At 41.8% G+C, this 15418-nt stretch overlaps 1 protein-coding gene across 3 annotated transcripts in view; it reads right to left on the bottom strand.

Moving 5' to 3' along the window:
- scube1 (signal peptide, CUB domain, EGF-like 1) overlaps positions 1–15418 on the bottom strand; it is a 111101-nt gene that overhangs the window by 92515 nt on the left and 3168 nt on the right. For all 3 annotated transcript variants that reach the window (XM_056367876.1, XM_056367875.1, XM_056367874.1), the window contains exon 2: positions 14665–14787. In XM_056367876.1, the coding sequence (XP_056223851.1) occupies positions 14665–14787 (123 nt within the window). The remainder of the gene's footprint in view (positions 1–14664; positions 14788–15418) is intronic.

Genomic DNA, 15418 nt, shown 5'->3' on the forward strand with positions numbered 1-15418 from the left:
TTACTTTGTGAAAATTTAGCCAAAACTACAATCACTGCCTCACCTTAATCAAAGTATTTCACTAAGTTAAACCTGACCACAGTCAGAACATGATGCTGTGTCCTGACAGTATGACCCCACCATCCTACACAGGGACATGGAGCTTCTCTGACTGAAAGAAGATGATTACTGCCTCTTCAAAATATGTCGAACAAATTAGTCGTACACAGACACAATTTCAAGGACAGCTGGTGTAACAGTGTGTGTGACACCTAGACACTGGTGTGACTAAAGCAGATGAAAATTTAGGTCCAACAGATCAGCAGTGGTGAACTTAATACGAGTCTAGGCTTTCTTTGTTTGGATGACAAAGCTTTTCAGGAAGCAGTTGAAAACTCTCAGTGACTCAGGTTTGATGGATAGGTGGAGACTGATGTCTCCGAGCAGGAACGAGATGTTGGCACACAACAGTGACGGCTGACAGACACACACACATACATACCATAGACAGACATAGCTCTCAGCTTCCTCATCCTGCATGTGGACAAAAGCCTGACCAGGACACTGAGCATATATACACACATTACCAAGACAAGAACACATGCAAACGTGCCGATGCGCACAGAAAACAACAAATGCGCATACGGACTCACATACCACAAGTACAGACGTGAGGATTTAAAATGAACACATTCACACACTACATGTGCAACACATACACATACACACTCAGACATGTTCGTCCTTTTAACGTGGTGATTTTGGCTGCAGTAAAATCTCTCTGAAGAGTCAAAAAGGAGACAGACATAAACATGAAAAGACCCTCATCTGAGAGGTTTCACTTTGTTAGAAACCGTTATGAAAAAAGCCAAATCAATGCCACATTCTGCACCATGAAGCGCCAAAGACATGTTTACCGGAAGCCAATTATGCAGGCCAACACACATCAGTGCATTTGAACTCTGTTTGTCTGATTTCTGACAAAGGAGCCCCATCTCTGGACTTGAAGGGCCACTCCAGCATGATTGGAATTAGATGAGAAGATAAATATCTCATCCTATTACATTCAATACTCTAATACGAAGCAGGAACCTGAGCCTTCTTCAAAAAGTGACCAAATAGCTTCAAATGAGCTGCATGTGTGTGACAACAGGCAGAGTTCACTTTAAAGGAAGGGAAAACATAACAAATGACAAGAAAAAATCAATCATGGTGGAATTATGCTTTAAAGAGCGTAAGTCTTGTGTATATAAACTCCCCACAGCCATCAGTGGCTCATCCTAAAAGGCATTTGCAACCAATTAGGGTGAGCTGAAGAGGGCGACTGTTTGGGGAAAGGTTGTTTGGACACTTCGCTGTGCTGCCAGTTCAGATGGCTCGGTTCAGCAGGATGTGGCACCTCCTATGTGCTCTGCTTTTCATCTGTCATAGATGAATGGAGAAGGTAAAGACGAGAAGTAAAGGAGAACGGGGGGGGGGGGCTTCACTGAGGGTGACTGAAAAGCAGCAGGTGATTAATTTGTGGCTGAAATACTTCAAACAGACAGACTGAGTCTACATTAACACTACACATATTTTCCTCTCTCTGTCTTGCCTTTCATTCACTAAGCTGGTGTTTTAAAGGTTATTTTCATCTGTCCATCCCATTCTCATGGACGCGATATCTCAGTAACGTCTTGACGGAAGTGCTTCAAATTTGGCAAAAACATTCACTTTTTTTTAAGTGGTCAAAGGTCAAGGTCATGGTGACCTCACAAAACATGTTTTTGGCCTACTGAACGCAATATATCTGTAACACCTTAAGGGATTTTTTTCAAATTTGACACAAACATTAATTTGGACTGAGGGATGAACTGATTAGATTTTGGTGGCCAAAGGTCAACAGACACCAGACACCTCCAGCCAGGAGACAAACATTACACTTATGTGGTGTGCACCTTAACTATTATATAGTTAGATATATAACTATATACAGGCTACCAGGGCAAAATCAGAGCATTTATAAATCATTCTCCAGAATGGATAAACTGTACTGTAATGCAAAACATTATTAGCTGAAGAGAACAGGAGGGTCACACCTGAACATTCTATGGACAGGTAGGAATCTGGTTTATCTGTCTGAGGCAAACTGCAGTTGCAGGTTGGGGATATTCACACCTGCCCTGGGATCTAAAGACTCAGGCCAAATCTACACTAATTTGTCCTAGTTTTAATCACTTTTCCTACATTTGGCCTCCACAAGATTCTTGTGTTGTGTTGTAGTCTGGCCGGACAGAAACAGACACCCACAATCTCTCCTGATTGGGTCTTATCCATATCTCCAATCTCCACCTCTAAATCGCACTCAAAGATATCACTGTTTCTAGCAATGCTGAAGCCACACACAGTGCATGATGTGATGTGGTCTTATCATTGACATGTCTTTGTTTCTGTTGTCAGATGAATCCAATTTTAAAATAACTGATTTGAATAACAACAGCAACCATCCCACTGATTAGTTAGATAATGGGAATAACATCAACCCAGCTGTTTGAGTCATGTGTGCTGCTGACAGGCCTTAAAGAGCTGCTAGCTCACCTTAAGGAATCTGATTAGTCTGAGGTTCACTGTTCGTGCCCTACAGTATCTGGCAGTCACTGTGGTTTTGTGCACATATCAAAACACAAGCTCATTCAAGTTATTCATTTCTTTCAAGTCAGAGACTAAAGTGTTTGGTGGTGGTGTGTGTTGAGGTGATGGAGAGAATGGGGAGAGGGTTTGAAGTGTGTGTAGGTGTGTGTGACAGAGATTAGAGGAAGGTGGGAGAGGTTGGTGGAGGTGGGTCTACTTGGCCCCAAACGGTGCCACTTCCTGCCCCTGAGCTGTTGTTGACATCTGACAGCGGCGCCCTGACAGCTTCGGACTAGCAGCTGCTTCCGCTCACATGGCCACGTTTTCTAATTGCCGGTGAAATGTTTACGCACCACATCTCATCAAGTGAATTAGGCGCCTTCACTGATGGCCCAGCGCCCTCTAACCGGACAGACACACTGAAGGGCGGAGGGGAAAGGGAGGGAAGAGGATGCTGCTCTCATCGTGTGCAGGTTTCTGTTCTCTGTTCAAAGACTGTGAAGAAGATTTCAAGAAATGATGTAGTGAGGAAATGTAAAGAAACTACACATTTACAATATCTGCAAGATTATATGACTATGTTTTAATATTGATGTTTTAACATGACAATGTGTAATGTGACAGGGGTCGTTCACAGTAATATTACACAGCTCCTCAGCCTCTGTTTGCTCACAGTTTTGGTTTTAAAGCTTGTTTACTGTATATTTCAGTCTCAGTCATATCAACCCTGCCTCCAGGCAGCTGGTGGAGACCAAAACAGAGCCACAAGGAGATTAAATATTGGGCTTATTTTGTTGAGGTGACCAGAACTCAACTCTAATGAAAGCCAGTGTTGCTCCATGTCTGCTGGGTATCCACATATATTAGCTTGCTAACACTTTAGCCAATGTGCGTGCAATAATGACATTTAGACGTCATAAGACTAAACCAAGAAAAACCACAAACTACAATCACCTCCTCATGGTTGTATTCCTCCTCCTCTCCGACTAGTTTCAGGTTACATCCCTGTTTATCCAGAGTCATAGAAAATATGAACCATTTGTGTGAACTTTTTATTTTCAAATTGCTCTGGGAAGTCTTGAGCTACAAGACAAAGTGTGAGGTAACTAAACACTTTGTGATTTGAGGTGACCTTGACTTTTGACAAAAAATAATTTCAGTCCAAATGAATGTTTGTACCAAATTTGAAGCGGTTCTGTCAAGATGTTACTGAGGGACGGAGAACGTGAATGCAATATGCCTCCGGCTCTGACTGGTACCGGCGTGGAGGAATAACAAGCAATAACAGCTTGTTAATAACGATATCAAGTTGCATGATGTTGAAGTTTTTAAAGGAGTGGATGTGACATGGTTTTAAAAAAAGGACCAAAAGTGAATATTCAACCTATGCTGTAGACACAATGATTTAAAAGCTCTAAAAGAATATAAGACTAAATAGTTGACTTTGTTGACCAAGGTTTAGTAATGACAGGACAAACACTGAGATATTGCTCGATTGCTGAGACCTTGTTCTATAAATATATGAGTTTACATTTCTTAACATTATTTTTTTTTCAAAATTAAAACCTGTAGAGGTTTTAATCAGTGGCTTTGACAGCCACATAAAGAAGAACAGAAGTTTTCACCAACTATTTCCACTCAGCTGTGTCCCAGAATAACAACCATATGAGCTAATTCATGAGGTTGGATAACAGGGCAAAACCAGCAATAATGTAAATATTTGTATTTTTCTAAACTATAGCATGTCATACTCCATTAGCCGGGAGAATAAGAAAAGCCACAAAGTCAGAGCCTGATTATCAAGGCAGGGGCCACTCATTTTCATTCTTTCAGAGAATGACGAGACAGACAGTGTGTATGTGTGTGTTATTATATAAAGGTCTCTGTACACACGCATCACGCACAAACATGTGAGGTGAGTTAAAGCTGGAGTCAGTACCATGCTGTAAGGACTTCCTGTGAGTGACATTTCCAGCCCACAGCAGCAGACATCATGTGTCGGAGAGTGACAGGAGGGCTGGTTGGAGATGCTGCCATGAGGTCACTGGATCTATATATAAAACCTGAGCCTCACTGAATCTGACCTGCTTTACTGAGTCTGAGCCTGGGAGAGGCAGACAGACACAGGAGAGGGAGGGAATCTTTGTTGGGTGGGTTAGCATGTGTGTGAATTTAGGTGTGTGTGTGTGTGTGTCTGTCGCTAGCCAGTGAGGAGAGTGGCTGATTGATGACGGAGGTGCAGACGCCAGGCAGACAATGGCCTAGTAATTGTCTGCTACCTCTCCCCCTCGCCCTCCCACCTGCGCCATCTCCATCGCCATCTTTTCCTCCCATGAGATGCTCATTCTCTGTCTGTCTCTGTAAAACAGGTCAGGTGTTCATCACTGTGGCACAGAGTAATGGAGGAGCTGACTAGAATCTGGGCTTAAGACTGCAGGGTCTTTGTCTCTGTCTTCATATGTTCCAGTCTTACAAAGAACAAACACAAGGTGTGGTCACACCAGCCTCTTGATCTAGATAATGAATAAAGGATATAAAAGCAATGCTGCAGTTTGCAGTTTAGTAGTTACAGGGTGTTATCTACCCAAAAAAATTGTCACTAAATAGTAAATTTCATACCTAAATGACCAATGGACAAGCTGCATGAATGGACTCAGGAAGCATGAGTGAGTCAGTGGGGAAAAGGGGAAGGACAAAATATTTTGAAGTAAAAGATTTTTATTTTATGCAAACAGGATCAAACTTTACCAAGAAAAGTGGTTTAGAAATGGCAAATACTAAGTGCCGCAGTGTTACCTGAGAAAGCCTGAGGAAAAGTAGTGGGTTGTGTATACATCACACTTGCTAACATGTAAGAGATCTGACCTGTGACTGGTTCTTTCCAAGTTTTCTGAAAAAGTCTCAATAATCTGAACACATTACAGGGAAGTTAAATTAAACCCCATACTGTAGATATTCATGATGAGACTCCTGTGCATCAAGTATAGATGTAGCTTTGTTGCCATTATCTCATGTTCAGACTGAGCTCTGCCGCTAACACAGCCTTCTCACTGCACTCGGACAAGTTTTACCACAATCCAATGCAGCATCTTCCTGGCCAATAAACACAAGTACTCATCCCAGATGGAATCCTGACCTCTGATAAACCTTTTTAGAGTGGACTTGCCTACAAAGTCTGGCTCAACATGAAGCTTCCTGTGTGCAGCATCAGTACTACAATAGAACCTAGACCTGCTTTATGATCAAACAACACATGGACATCTACCTTTATGCTATATGGACCTTTAAGAAGTTCACCCTCAGTACCTCAGAATGAATTCTAGCAAACCCATGCTGAAAAAAGGCAAAATAAAGAAAATAATAATTAAACATTTATGAGATTTAACATAGTTAAGATGATTTTCTACAGCAGGGATGTCGCCACTGATCTCCCAGTACCTCTCCTCTGAACTCTGAAAACACAACAAAGTCTGTTGGATTCACAGTGATTCGTCCAATCATAATCCTCTGAATTTTTAACTCTATCAACAGCCGGCTACGGCTTTTCTACATCTCTCTATAAACAGGGAGACAACTCAGGCACTGTTCTGCACACACACACACACACACACACACACACACACACACACACACACTTGCAAATGTGCAGTAAAGCAGGCTTGAGTGATACACAGCTCCTCCCACATGCTCTTCATTTGACAGGAATAAAAGTTCACATTTTTCCATAACGAGCCGGCAGTATCAGCTAGTGGAAAAGTCTACAGACAGGGCAGCGTTCATGAAAGCCAGCTCAGATGTCAGCGGTGAGCAGCTCCCAGAGAAGCACATTCACTTGAGAAAATGGCTCTTCTTAGGATACTGTACAGATGGAAGCACTCAGACGCTCGGTGTGAAGAGCGAAAACACCCATGATGAGTCTGAGTGAAATTCTGGGTGAGACTAGCTGTGGCTGGGATGTGATCCCGCTGAGTCCCGCTCAGCTACTGGCTGAACAATGTGGCCTGCAAGCTGCTAATTTGTAGTGCGGAAATGTAGCAGAGGCTGAGAGCACAGGTCGTCTCCCTTGGTCACCGGGGCTTCAATCCCAGCCGTTACAAAAGCTCAAGAGCGAGCCAGAGTTTTCTCACACAGGCCACATCCCTCTGGAGCCTTCACATTAATAATGTGATCATCAGTACAACCTATGTTCCTGTTGCTTTCTTTACAGAAAGAGAAGTAAAAAATAATCCCTCTACATCTGACTACCAATATTTTATTGGTAGTGCAGATTTCTTCAGTCATTTTTTGCCTGAGCAGTACATTTAGCTATTGATTGTACGTCTTTGTACATTTTAGCTTTCTTTAGCAGCTTTTTGTTGCTTAGCTCTCACTGTTTTGGTGTTTTGCTCTGTACCTCACAGGGTTTATAGTCAACTGTGAGCAAATAAAGGATTTTCCTGGGAAATATCTGTGAAATGTGTTTTACTTAGGAAACATGAAAGTTTTCAAGAACTGGACATAAGGTCAATCTCTAATATGTTTTCAAGTCCCAATCAAGTGTTTTAACCCCTGATCCTGGTCCAGGTCATTTAATATTGAGTACCTGCCAATACAAATGCACACAGCTGCACAGTTTGCATTACAGAGCAGAGACCCTGTTCAGAGAGAAGTAAGCCTATTCTTCCTGTTTCCAGCAACTGCCCCAACCTAAACAACCATGTAGATGGTTTGTCCCTCCCCTCTGATACCCTACCCCTACCAGCAGCAGGAGATACACCACAGATGATATACAGTAACAGGATGACATGCCCCCATCCATAGGGCATGAAGGGTCACTGAATGGTTTGATAATATGCTATGACCTTCATAGTCACCAGATATCAATCCAGTTGACTGTCATGTTAGTCAGCGCTCTCCGCCACCATCTAAACACAAATGAAGGAATATGTTTATGAAGAACAGTGTTCATACTTTAGGAGAGTTCAGAAACAGAACTCTTCTGGCAGCTTGTCATGGAACAACACCAACACTAAGACTTTATGTTGGTTTTTCATTTGATTTGTAACCTGTCTGTATATTAAACTGTTGAAAGACAAATAACTAACCCTCTTATGATTAATAAGATATGCTGTGGTTAAGGTTTGGTTGGGTTTAGGCTCAAAAACAACTTGGTTAGGTTTAATAGTGCAGCCGATAACTGCATGCTTCAGGGAAATTTTTTCAAAAGTTGACACAAATGCTAAACTTGGCACAAATCCTCCTTGGATATTACTCTTTAGATAAAACATGTTAGCAACTCGAAAAATCACGATGTCTGCCATTCCTGGCAAGGAAATATAATTTTCTCATATGAATAATCAAACATTTTAACAATGTAGAAGGTGAAATGTAGTACACTGTAAAAAAAAAAAAAAAAAAATGAAATGAAAGTATATTTCAGCAAAAATATTAGTCACAAATAAATATTAGTCACAAAAAAAATATTAAAAATATTACTCACAAAAAAGCTCATTAACTAGCCTAAGTGCCAGGAAGTTAGCCTAGCAAGCTAACGTTAAGACAAGTAAAAAAGTAGATTGTTAATTCTTACAGAACTTTTGGTACATCATTAATATAATATATATTATTATTATTATATTATATAACAATATAATAAATGGTTTGCAAATACATTGTGTTTTATGCACAATTTTTCACATTACATATTAGAAATTGCACAAATAAAGCTCTGAGGAAGTGTAAGAGTTGGGAATTTGACATCCTCATTGTCTAAAACATAGAATTACATTACAAAATAATTGGAATCTGTCCCATGGGGAAAATTCTGTGCCAAAATATGTGCTATGTCAGAAATGGCGGCCATCTTAAAATTTTCAAATTTCAATTGGCTAATAGGATTTTTCAAATTAATGGCGAAATAAATGGTGCTTGTATCCACATTTGAAAGATTATTGCAGTTATCTGCTGCAGTATAAGGAAAAATCACGTTTGGGTTACCACCCCAACCTCCTCCCTACCTTGTAGTTCTATAACAGCATCACCTGACTTCCTCCTTTGCTCCCATCATAATTACTACGGCCACTAGAGGGTGCTGTCATTTGCTGTAATGACTAGCCACTAAAGATCACTTAACAATAAAACTATGGCTTGTAAAAAGCTGCTTGCACTAATGACATTGTTTTTTATGGGAGGTGTCTTTACCTCAGTGGACCAATGTGTTGTTTAGATGCAGTGCTACTTTCAGTATAAATGCCTGCTGTTAGACAGAAAGCTAGAATTTTACCTTTCTAACTGAATGAAGCACAGCATTGGTTCAGGCAGACCCAGACACGCATTAGCTGACTGGCATCAGCAGCTTCAGCCATCAAAATCACTGGTTGGTTCATCTGCTGTTTGCCTACCAGCTCACTAGAAGCATGCACAATGGAACTTGACTGGTGATAGTTCAGCCAGATGTTCAGGTCTGTTAGGCTAATAGCAGCTAATATATCTTGGAGCCTGCAGCCTTTACATGCAGGTGTACAGCGTGGTCGTTATAATCAAGCATCAAACCTCCAAGGCTGAAAAATGAAGTCAACACTGAAGTGCTAAAGCCTGCAGTTCCTGTAATGACCACTAGAGTCTGGCTCCAACACTGCGTCAATACCCATAGACTCTCATGTTAAAATGTCCATCTTTATGGCAGTTTTGTTCTCTCTAGCTAATTTCCTCCTTCATGACAACTGCACAGGGGGTGAATTTTTATATAACTTGCCTGTTTACATTTTAGTAAAGTTATATATGTAATTGAGGGTGTGGCCCCCTTGAGTGACAGGTGGGTGAGTGTATGTTTGCCAAAAAACCATCATGAAATGAAATCTCGGCTCTACACATGCCCCGCCTCTTTGTCCATTTTTGGGTTAGCTAGATGCTAGGGGTGGAGTCAGACACTGCCAAGATGGTTACATTGGAGCAGCTCACTCTGAGCTTCAAAACCTCTCTTCTGAGACCTGTGGGTGACATCACAGAGGCTACGTCCATCTTTATTTACACTCTATGGTTATAACTTGACACTAACCCACCACAGCTCCCTCCACGACTCCAACCTCTTCCTTATGTTAGATCACAGTTAAACAAAGGTTTTCTTATTTAACTGATTAGTTCCTATCAGCGCCTACATTACCCACAATGGAACTTGACTGGTGACAGTGTTATGCTAATAGGGGCTAATGTATCTTGGACCCTGCAGCAGAGATGAGGTCTGGTAAGTTCTCCTCTTTCTAACTCCACACATCTTTTACTTTACTGTCTTCGGACCCAAGTGACGCTGACTCGAGTGATGTCACCTGAGGACATTTATCAGACTTCACACAGCTCCCTCTGGGCACACTTAAGGCTAGACTAGTTTTTGGCTGGACCACAACAGCTGGGCCAGCCCTATAAATGTCACTGACTGACTGGTTGACTGAGTGATGATGATATTTCCACCACTGGTCAGTGGAGTGCCGAGCCACAGTCTACCAAGCTGCTGTTGTTTCTAGGCTGCTCGGGAACTGCAGGGAAGAGAAGGAGCGCTTCCAATACAATGATCCTCACCTCCATTACAGCAAATAAACAACTTTCATTACATGTATCATTATTCCTAAAAGAGGCAGATGAATAACTTAACATAAATCACACCAAGCAGAGAGAGCAGGAGAGAGGGAGGGAGAGAGAGAAGTCATCAGTAATGTGGCTTCGTACTAACCACTATGACCAACTCTACATATCAAACAGAGGGAGTTGGACATAAAGACCTGCCTCTAATAAAAGTCTGTTACGTTCTGAAGTTGAAGTAAATAAAGACTAAACTATTTTGGATCCCAGACAGAGGCTGTGCTCTGTGTGAGAGACTAAATAAGAAAGATAGTCTGTCTCAGGACAGCTAAGTCTTTGTCTGTAATTTATGTTTGGTGATTTTGTCAGATGATGTCACAGTTATAAAATCAGGATTTGTCCATAGGAGGTCCAGACATGTACTAGGTTTAGACCTAGTCTTGTTTTAACATATGTGGTAGAACCCTCCAACACCTGGAAACACAGACTGAGGTGGAGTTCATTTTTAAGTTTCATTTTGTGAACATTCAGTCATGATCATACTTAGAATTCTTTTCTCACCTGTGCTCACTGTGGGTAAATATCACTATCTGAAGCTTCTTGCTACTATCTATCTATCTATCTATCTATCTATCTATCTATCTATCTATCTATCTATCTATCTATCTATCTATCTATCTATCTATCTCAAGATAAAAAAAAGAGCACTTTAACATCAAGGAATATGGAGAATGATGAGCATCTGAAGGTCTCTGAATGAACAGGTGCTGATAAGATGACAAATGGGAAATAACACTGTGGATAGATCATACACTTCTGAGCCAATGCACACAATCCACGAAGACTGTGGAGCAACAAGCCTTTATCTGACCTTTAGTTTCATCCAATTTCTCATAATCCGCTGCATGTTTTACTACTGACTGTTGAGTGGCTATTTGCTGATATGGAGTGATGCTGATAAAAGAGGAGCAGACACAACCTGTGGGATGCAGAGAGCGAGCACAGAGGCTCTGCTGCTTCCAGGTGCTTCCAGGAATAGCAAGAACTGCTAATGGCACTGGCCAGCAAAGTGGCCCGTAATGCCTGTTGATGGAAAACACAGCTGGCCAATTACAGCACCCATATCTAATCACCGGGGTCAGGGGTCAACTCCTATCCACCATCCGTCTTCATTTGGCGTCCCTGTCACAAGCTGCTGCGTCACCACCAGAGGGAGTTTGATAGATGTCAGTGTTGAGTCAAGAGACAACACACACACACACACACACACACACACACACACACACACACACACACACACACAGCTGTGTCTCCAACTACTACTCCTAACCTTCACATCATGACTTGCTTTGTGTCCCCATAAGGAAGATGTGACTGTGAAAACAGATTTTGGTCCCCACAACATGAGTAATACCTGGACCACACACACACACACACACACACAGAAACACACACACACACACACACACTGAACATCCAAATGCTGGTGATGTAATAAAATGCAGTTGACATTCTAACTCCATCGTAGAAGCGTACAGCTCCCACACACACTCAGACATACAGAGAAATCACACACACACACACACACACACACACACACACACACGAACACACACACGGATTCAGATGCTGGCCTGGGTGAAGTGATGTAATAAAAAGCTGCTGGCAGGACGCGTCTGCTCACACAGCAGCTTTATGAGAGGAAGATCATATTCCTGAAAAGCCTGAACCTTCTGTTGTCTGCTCTCAGAGGACAGAGGAACAGTTGTTACTCACAGTGTGTGTGTGTGTGTGTGTGTGTGTGTGTGTGTGTGTGTGTGTGTGTGTGTGTGTGTGCGCGCGCGCGCGCGCGTGCACGTGCGTGTGTGTGTGTGTCTCTCCTCTGTAATAAATCACTCACTATATGGAAAACAGAAAAGACAACAGAGCTGTAGTTCATGTATTTGGGGATTTTAGTTTACACAATCAATAATCCTTTACATCTAAAGGGTCAGTTCAAACAAAAGTGACATCACTGTGTAGTCACCGGTGGACACAGATGGAAGGAAAAAAAAACAGAAAAGCTTATGAGAAGTTGTGTTTGTGCTATAAACCCTCTGTAATGAGTGGAAAATGTTCTGCAGAGCTGAAGTCATGGTGTCCAATCGAGGCTAACCTCTGCTCCACTAGCTTCTGTTACAAAAAGAGAGCATGTTCCTGTGGTTTACTGTCTGACGTACTGACGTCCACTACAGCACTTAGAGATGTTAGCATAAATGAATTGTTATAGGAATAACAATGTATCAAATAACAATGTGAAAACAATGTAGTGATGAACCTATAGAGAATTATCAGCTCAATCTGCAGCTGCCCTCGGCTTTACTGAGCGTCAGCTCAGTGTTTATCTGTTTACTGTCTGGTTCTGTCTCGTTTTTTGCCAATGCATTCAGTTGTTTTCAAAGAAACATCTGTAAAAAGCTTCTGTGCTCTACCTGCCCAGCAGCAAACAGCAGACAGACTCAGTCAGAGAGCAGCTGGTCAACACAGTAGAGCATTTAGCAGCTAAAGGAGAAGCTGGTGGAGACCAAACACAGAGCTAAAAGAGAGGGAACACTGGACTGAGATTCATTAGGTGACACAAACACCAGTCCACATGAATCCTCATGTTCCATGTTAGTCAGGATTATCAGTTATTACAGGATTAAAAAACTATTATTTGCGAGTGTACAAAAAAAACTACAGCTCCCATGAAAATTTACCAGTGCAGGACGAAGGAGCTCAGCATGTATTATTTCATCAGTATCTAATGTACAGTTGGCAGAATAACAACCAGTGTTGGTGTCCATGCAGCAGCTGCAGGAGTGATACATGGCTACATTAGCTGCCTCAGCCACACTTCCTCTGTTCCTCTATTTATGCATCAAAATACATTTTACAACATAGATAAATAAAAAAAATTACAAGAAATAATAAAATAATAAGCTTCATTTAGAGTAAATATTAAAAATCTTTAGGAGGTGTCAATTAGGGGGTCCAGGATGCCTTTCACACAGGGACCATTCCTTTTAGTAGCTGCTCACAGTAGCTTTCTCACAGGAATTGTTATGTTAGCTAGAGCTGACAGATATCTATCAAGGTTTGGTGTGTAATACAAAAGTTTTAGAAGTGAAAAGTGTGCCTCATTGAAATTCACCTCAAGCTTCACCTTATACTTCTACATACTGAATATGTCCATAAATTAGATATCATGACAGTGGTGGTGAATAATAAGCTTGGGGTGCAGGTGGACACAATGAATTTTGATTTATGTTGCTTTATTTTATTATTCAAAGTAACTTTAGTGAGTATAATATCATCACAGCTGATAGGAATGATGGATGAGACCCAGGTTGTTGTAAACCAAAATGATTCTTTGATCCCGTCCAGGTTTTGAAAATGCAAAAGCGCTGTAACAACATTTATAGAAAGGCAATCTATCTTGTTGTGTGCAGTAGAGCATACAGTACATGGGATGATTACACTGTGTGTGTGTGTGTGTGTGTGTGTGTGTGTAAACACATGTGTGAGTGGGGTTGGATTCGGCATCACAGATACAGAGAGAAAGCGTATGTGTGCAGTGGGCAGGCTGCAGCTGTGATGTGCTCTGAGGCTGAAGTGAGTGGAGGTGTGAACACACAGCCAGGCACTGCCCCTGTCTCACCCTAACCCCTGCTCAGTCAGGAGGTCCCAACCTAGGCTCTCTCTCAAATCCTGAACCGAGTCCACATTGGGTATGTGACAGTGTTGGCCCACTGAATCTTGTTGTTTATGAGCTATTTGAGCCACACACTGAAGATCCTGATAAACTATGAGTTTAAATTATAATGTGTATGAAACTGGGAACTGGTCTTGTTAGGGTTTAGTTGAAGTAAACCATAGATACAGTTCAACAGTAAAAATCAAACATTAACTATAGTACTCCAGTGTCAACCATCCACCAAATCAACCACAGCCTTTTTTCTGCCTCACTGAATGAAAGACACAATGATACTGAACATGGTCACTGGACGGAAAATGGTATTACTTAATGAACCCTTGCTTCACCTGTATCACCTAGTTAAAATAGTTGTTCAGGAGGTTAATGAAGGTCTCAGTATGCTTCAACCAAACTATGTCTCAAGGTAAATATGTTTAAGCCACACTTGAAGATGAGACGGTTAAAAAGCAGCTTCACTGTCTCTTCCTGGCTGCATCCCTCTGCTCACAAATCCTTCTCCAGCAACTCCATCTACATGTCTCTGTAGTCTTAAGGTGATGGATTGTACAAATGGGGATAAAGAGGTCAGGATGCGTCGAAGAAAGGTTGTCGGATTACGGAAGTCCCATCTGCACTTGCACATGAACATAGCGATTGAATGGACATGATGTGGATGTGTGTTTTCAAGCATGATGGAGGGAAAAAGCCTGAAAGATGCAGCAGGATGCTGGAGAAAGAGAGGAGGAGAGAGGAGAGGAGAGGAGAGGAGAAGAGAGGCAGGGTTTAAACATAGGAAGGTCACTCACCCTCACACTGCTTTCCATCTCCCTTGTAGCCTGGCTTGCAGATGCAGTTGTAGGACTTGGGTGTGTTCTGGCAGAGGGCATCGATGTGGCAGTCGTCCGAACCCTCTGCGCACTCGTCTGCATCTGCACATTGAACATTGAACATGAACATCCGGTTAGACCTGACTCGCTGTGGGTTCAGGAAGCCCTGATGTTGGGTATGATATCTGTTTAGACAGGGCGCTCTTACTGAATAGCAGGGAGCAGATGACATCAGAGGACACCTGTACACAGATATATTTTATCTGTGACCAGTACGTCCTGCAAGGCGAGGGTCATGTAATGGAGACTACCAAAGGCATTCATTGGCCTTGCTAAGTAGACTAATGTCTGTTTTTTATTTCTGCATAGGCTCTACACAGAGTTACACCAGCAGCCTACACCACTGTGAGAATTTATACTTGTGCGATGGTGTGTCTGCGTTACTCTGTAATTAAACCGCCAAATGATTAGCAGTGGAGTGTCTACGCTACTATCTGTGTACACTTCTAATGTAGAATTTCATAGTTTCAAATAAAACCTCATTTGTTTTTCTGTTTTCTTCCTGGTTATGTCCAATCCCGTGTCTGTAAACATATAAAAACTGGTAAAACAGTGGCAATGCCTATACTTTTATTTGATTCGTAGAAGAATTACCTAGCAACTGCCACACTGTGAATTCGGGCAGAGGATTGAGGCGGGTGCTAGCAAGAGTGTAAGTAAAAAGAAAAAAAAC

The sequence above is a fragment of the Seriola aureovittata genome, chromosome 22 (genome assembly GCF_021018895.1).
Source record: "Seriola aureovittata isolate HTS-2021-v1 ecotype China chromosome 22, ASM2101889v1, whole genome shotgun sequence".
Taxonomy (NCBI): Eukaryota; Metazoa; Chordata; class Actinopteri; order Carangiformes; family Carangidae; genus Seriola; species Seriola aureovittata.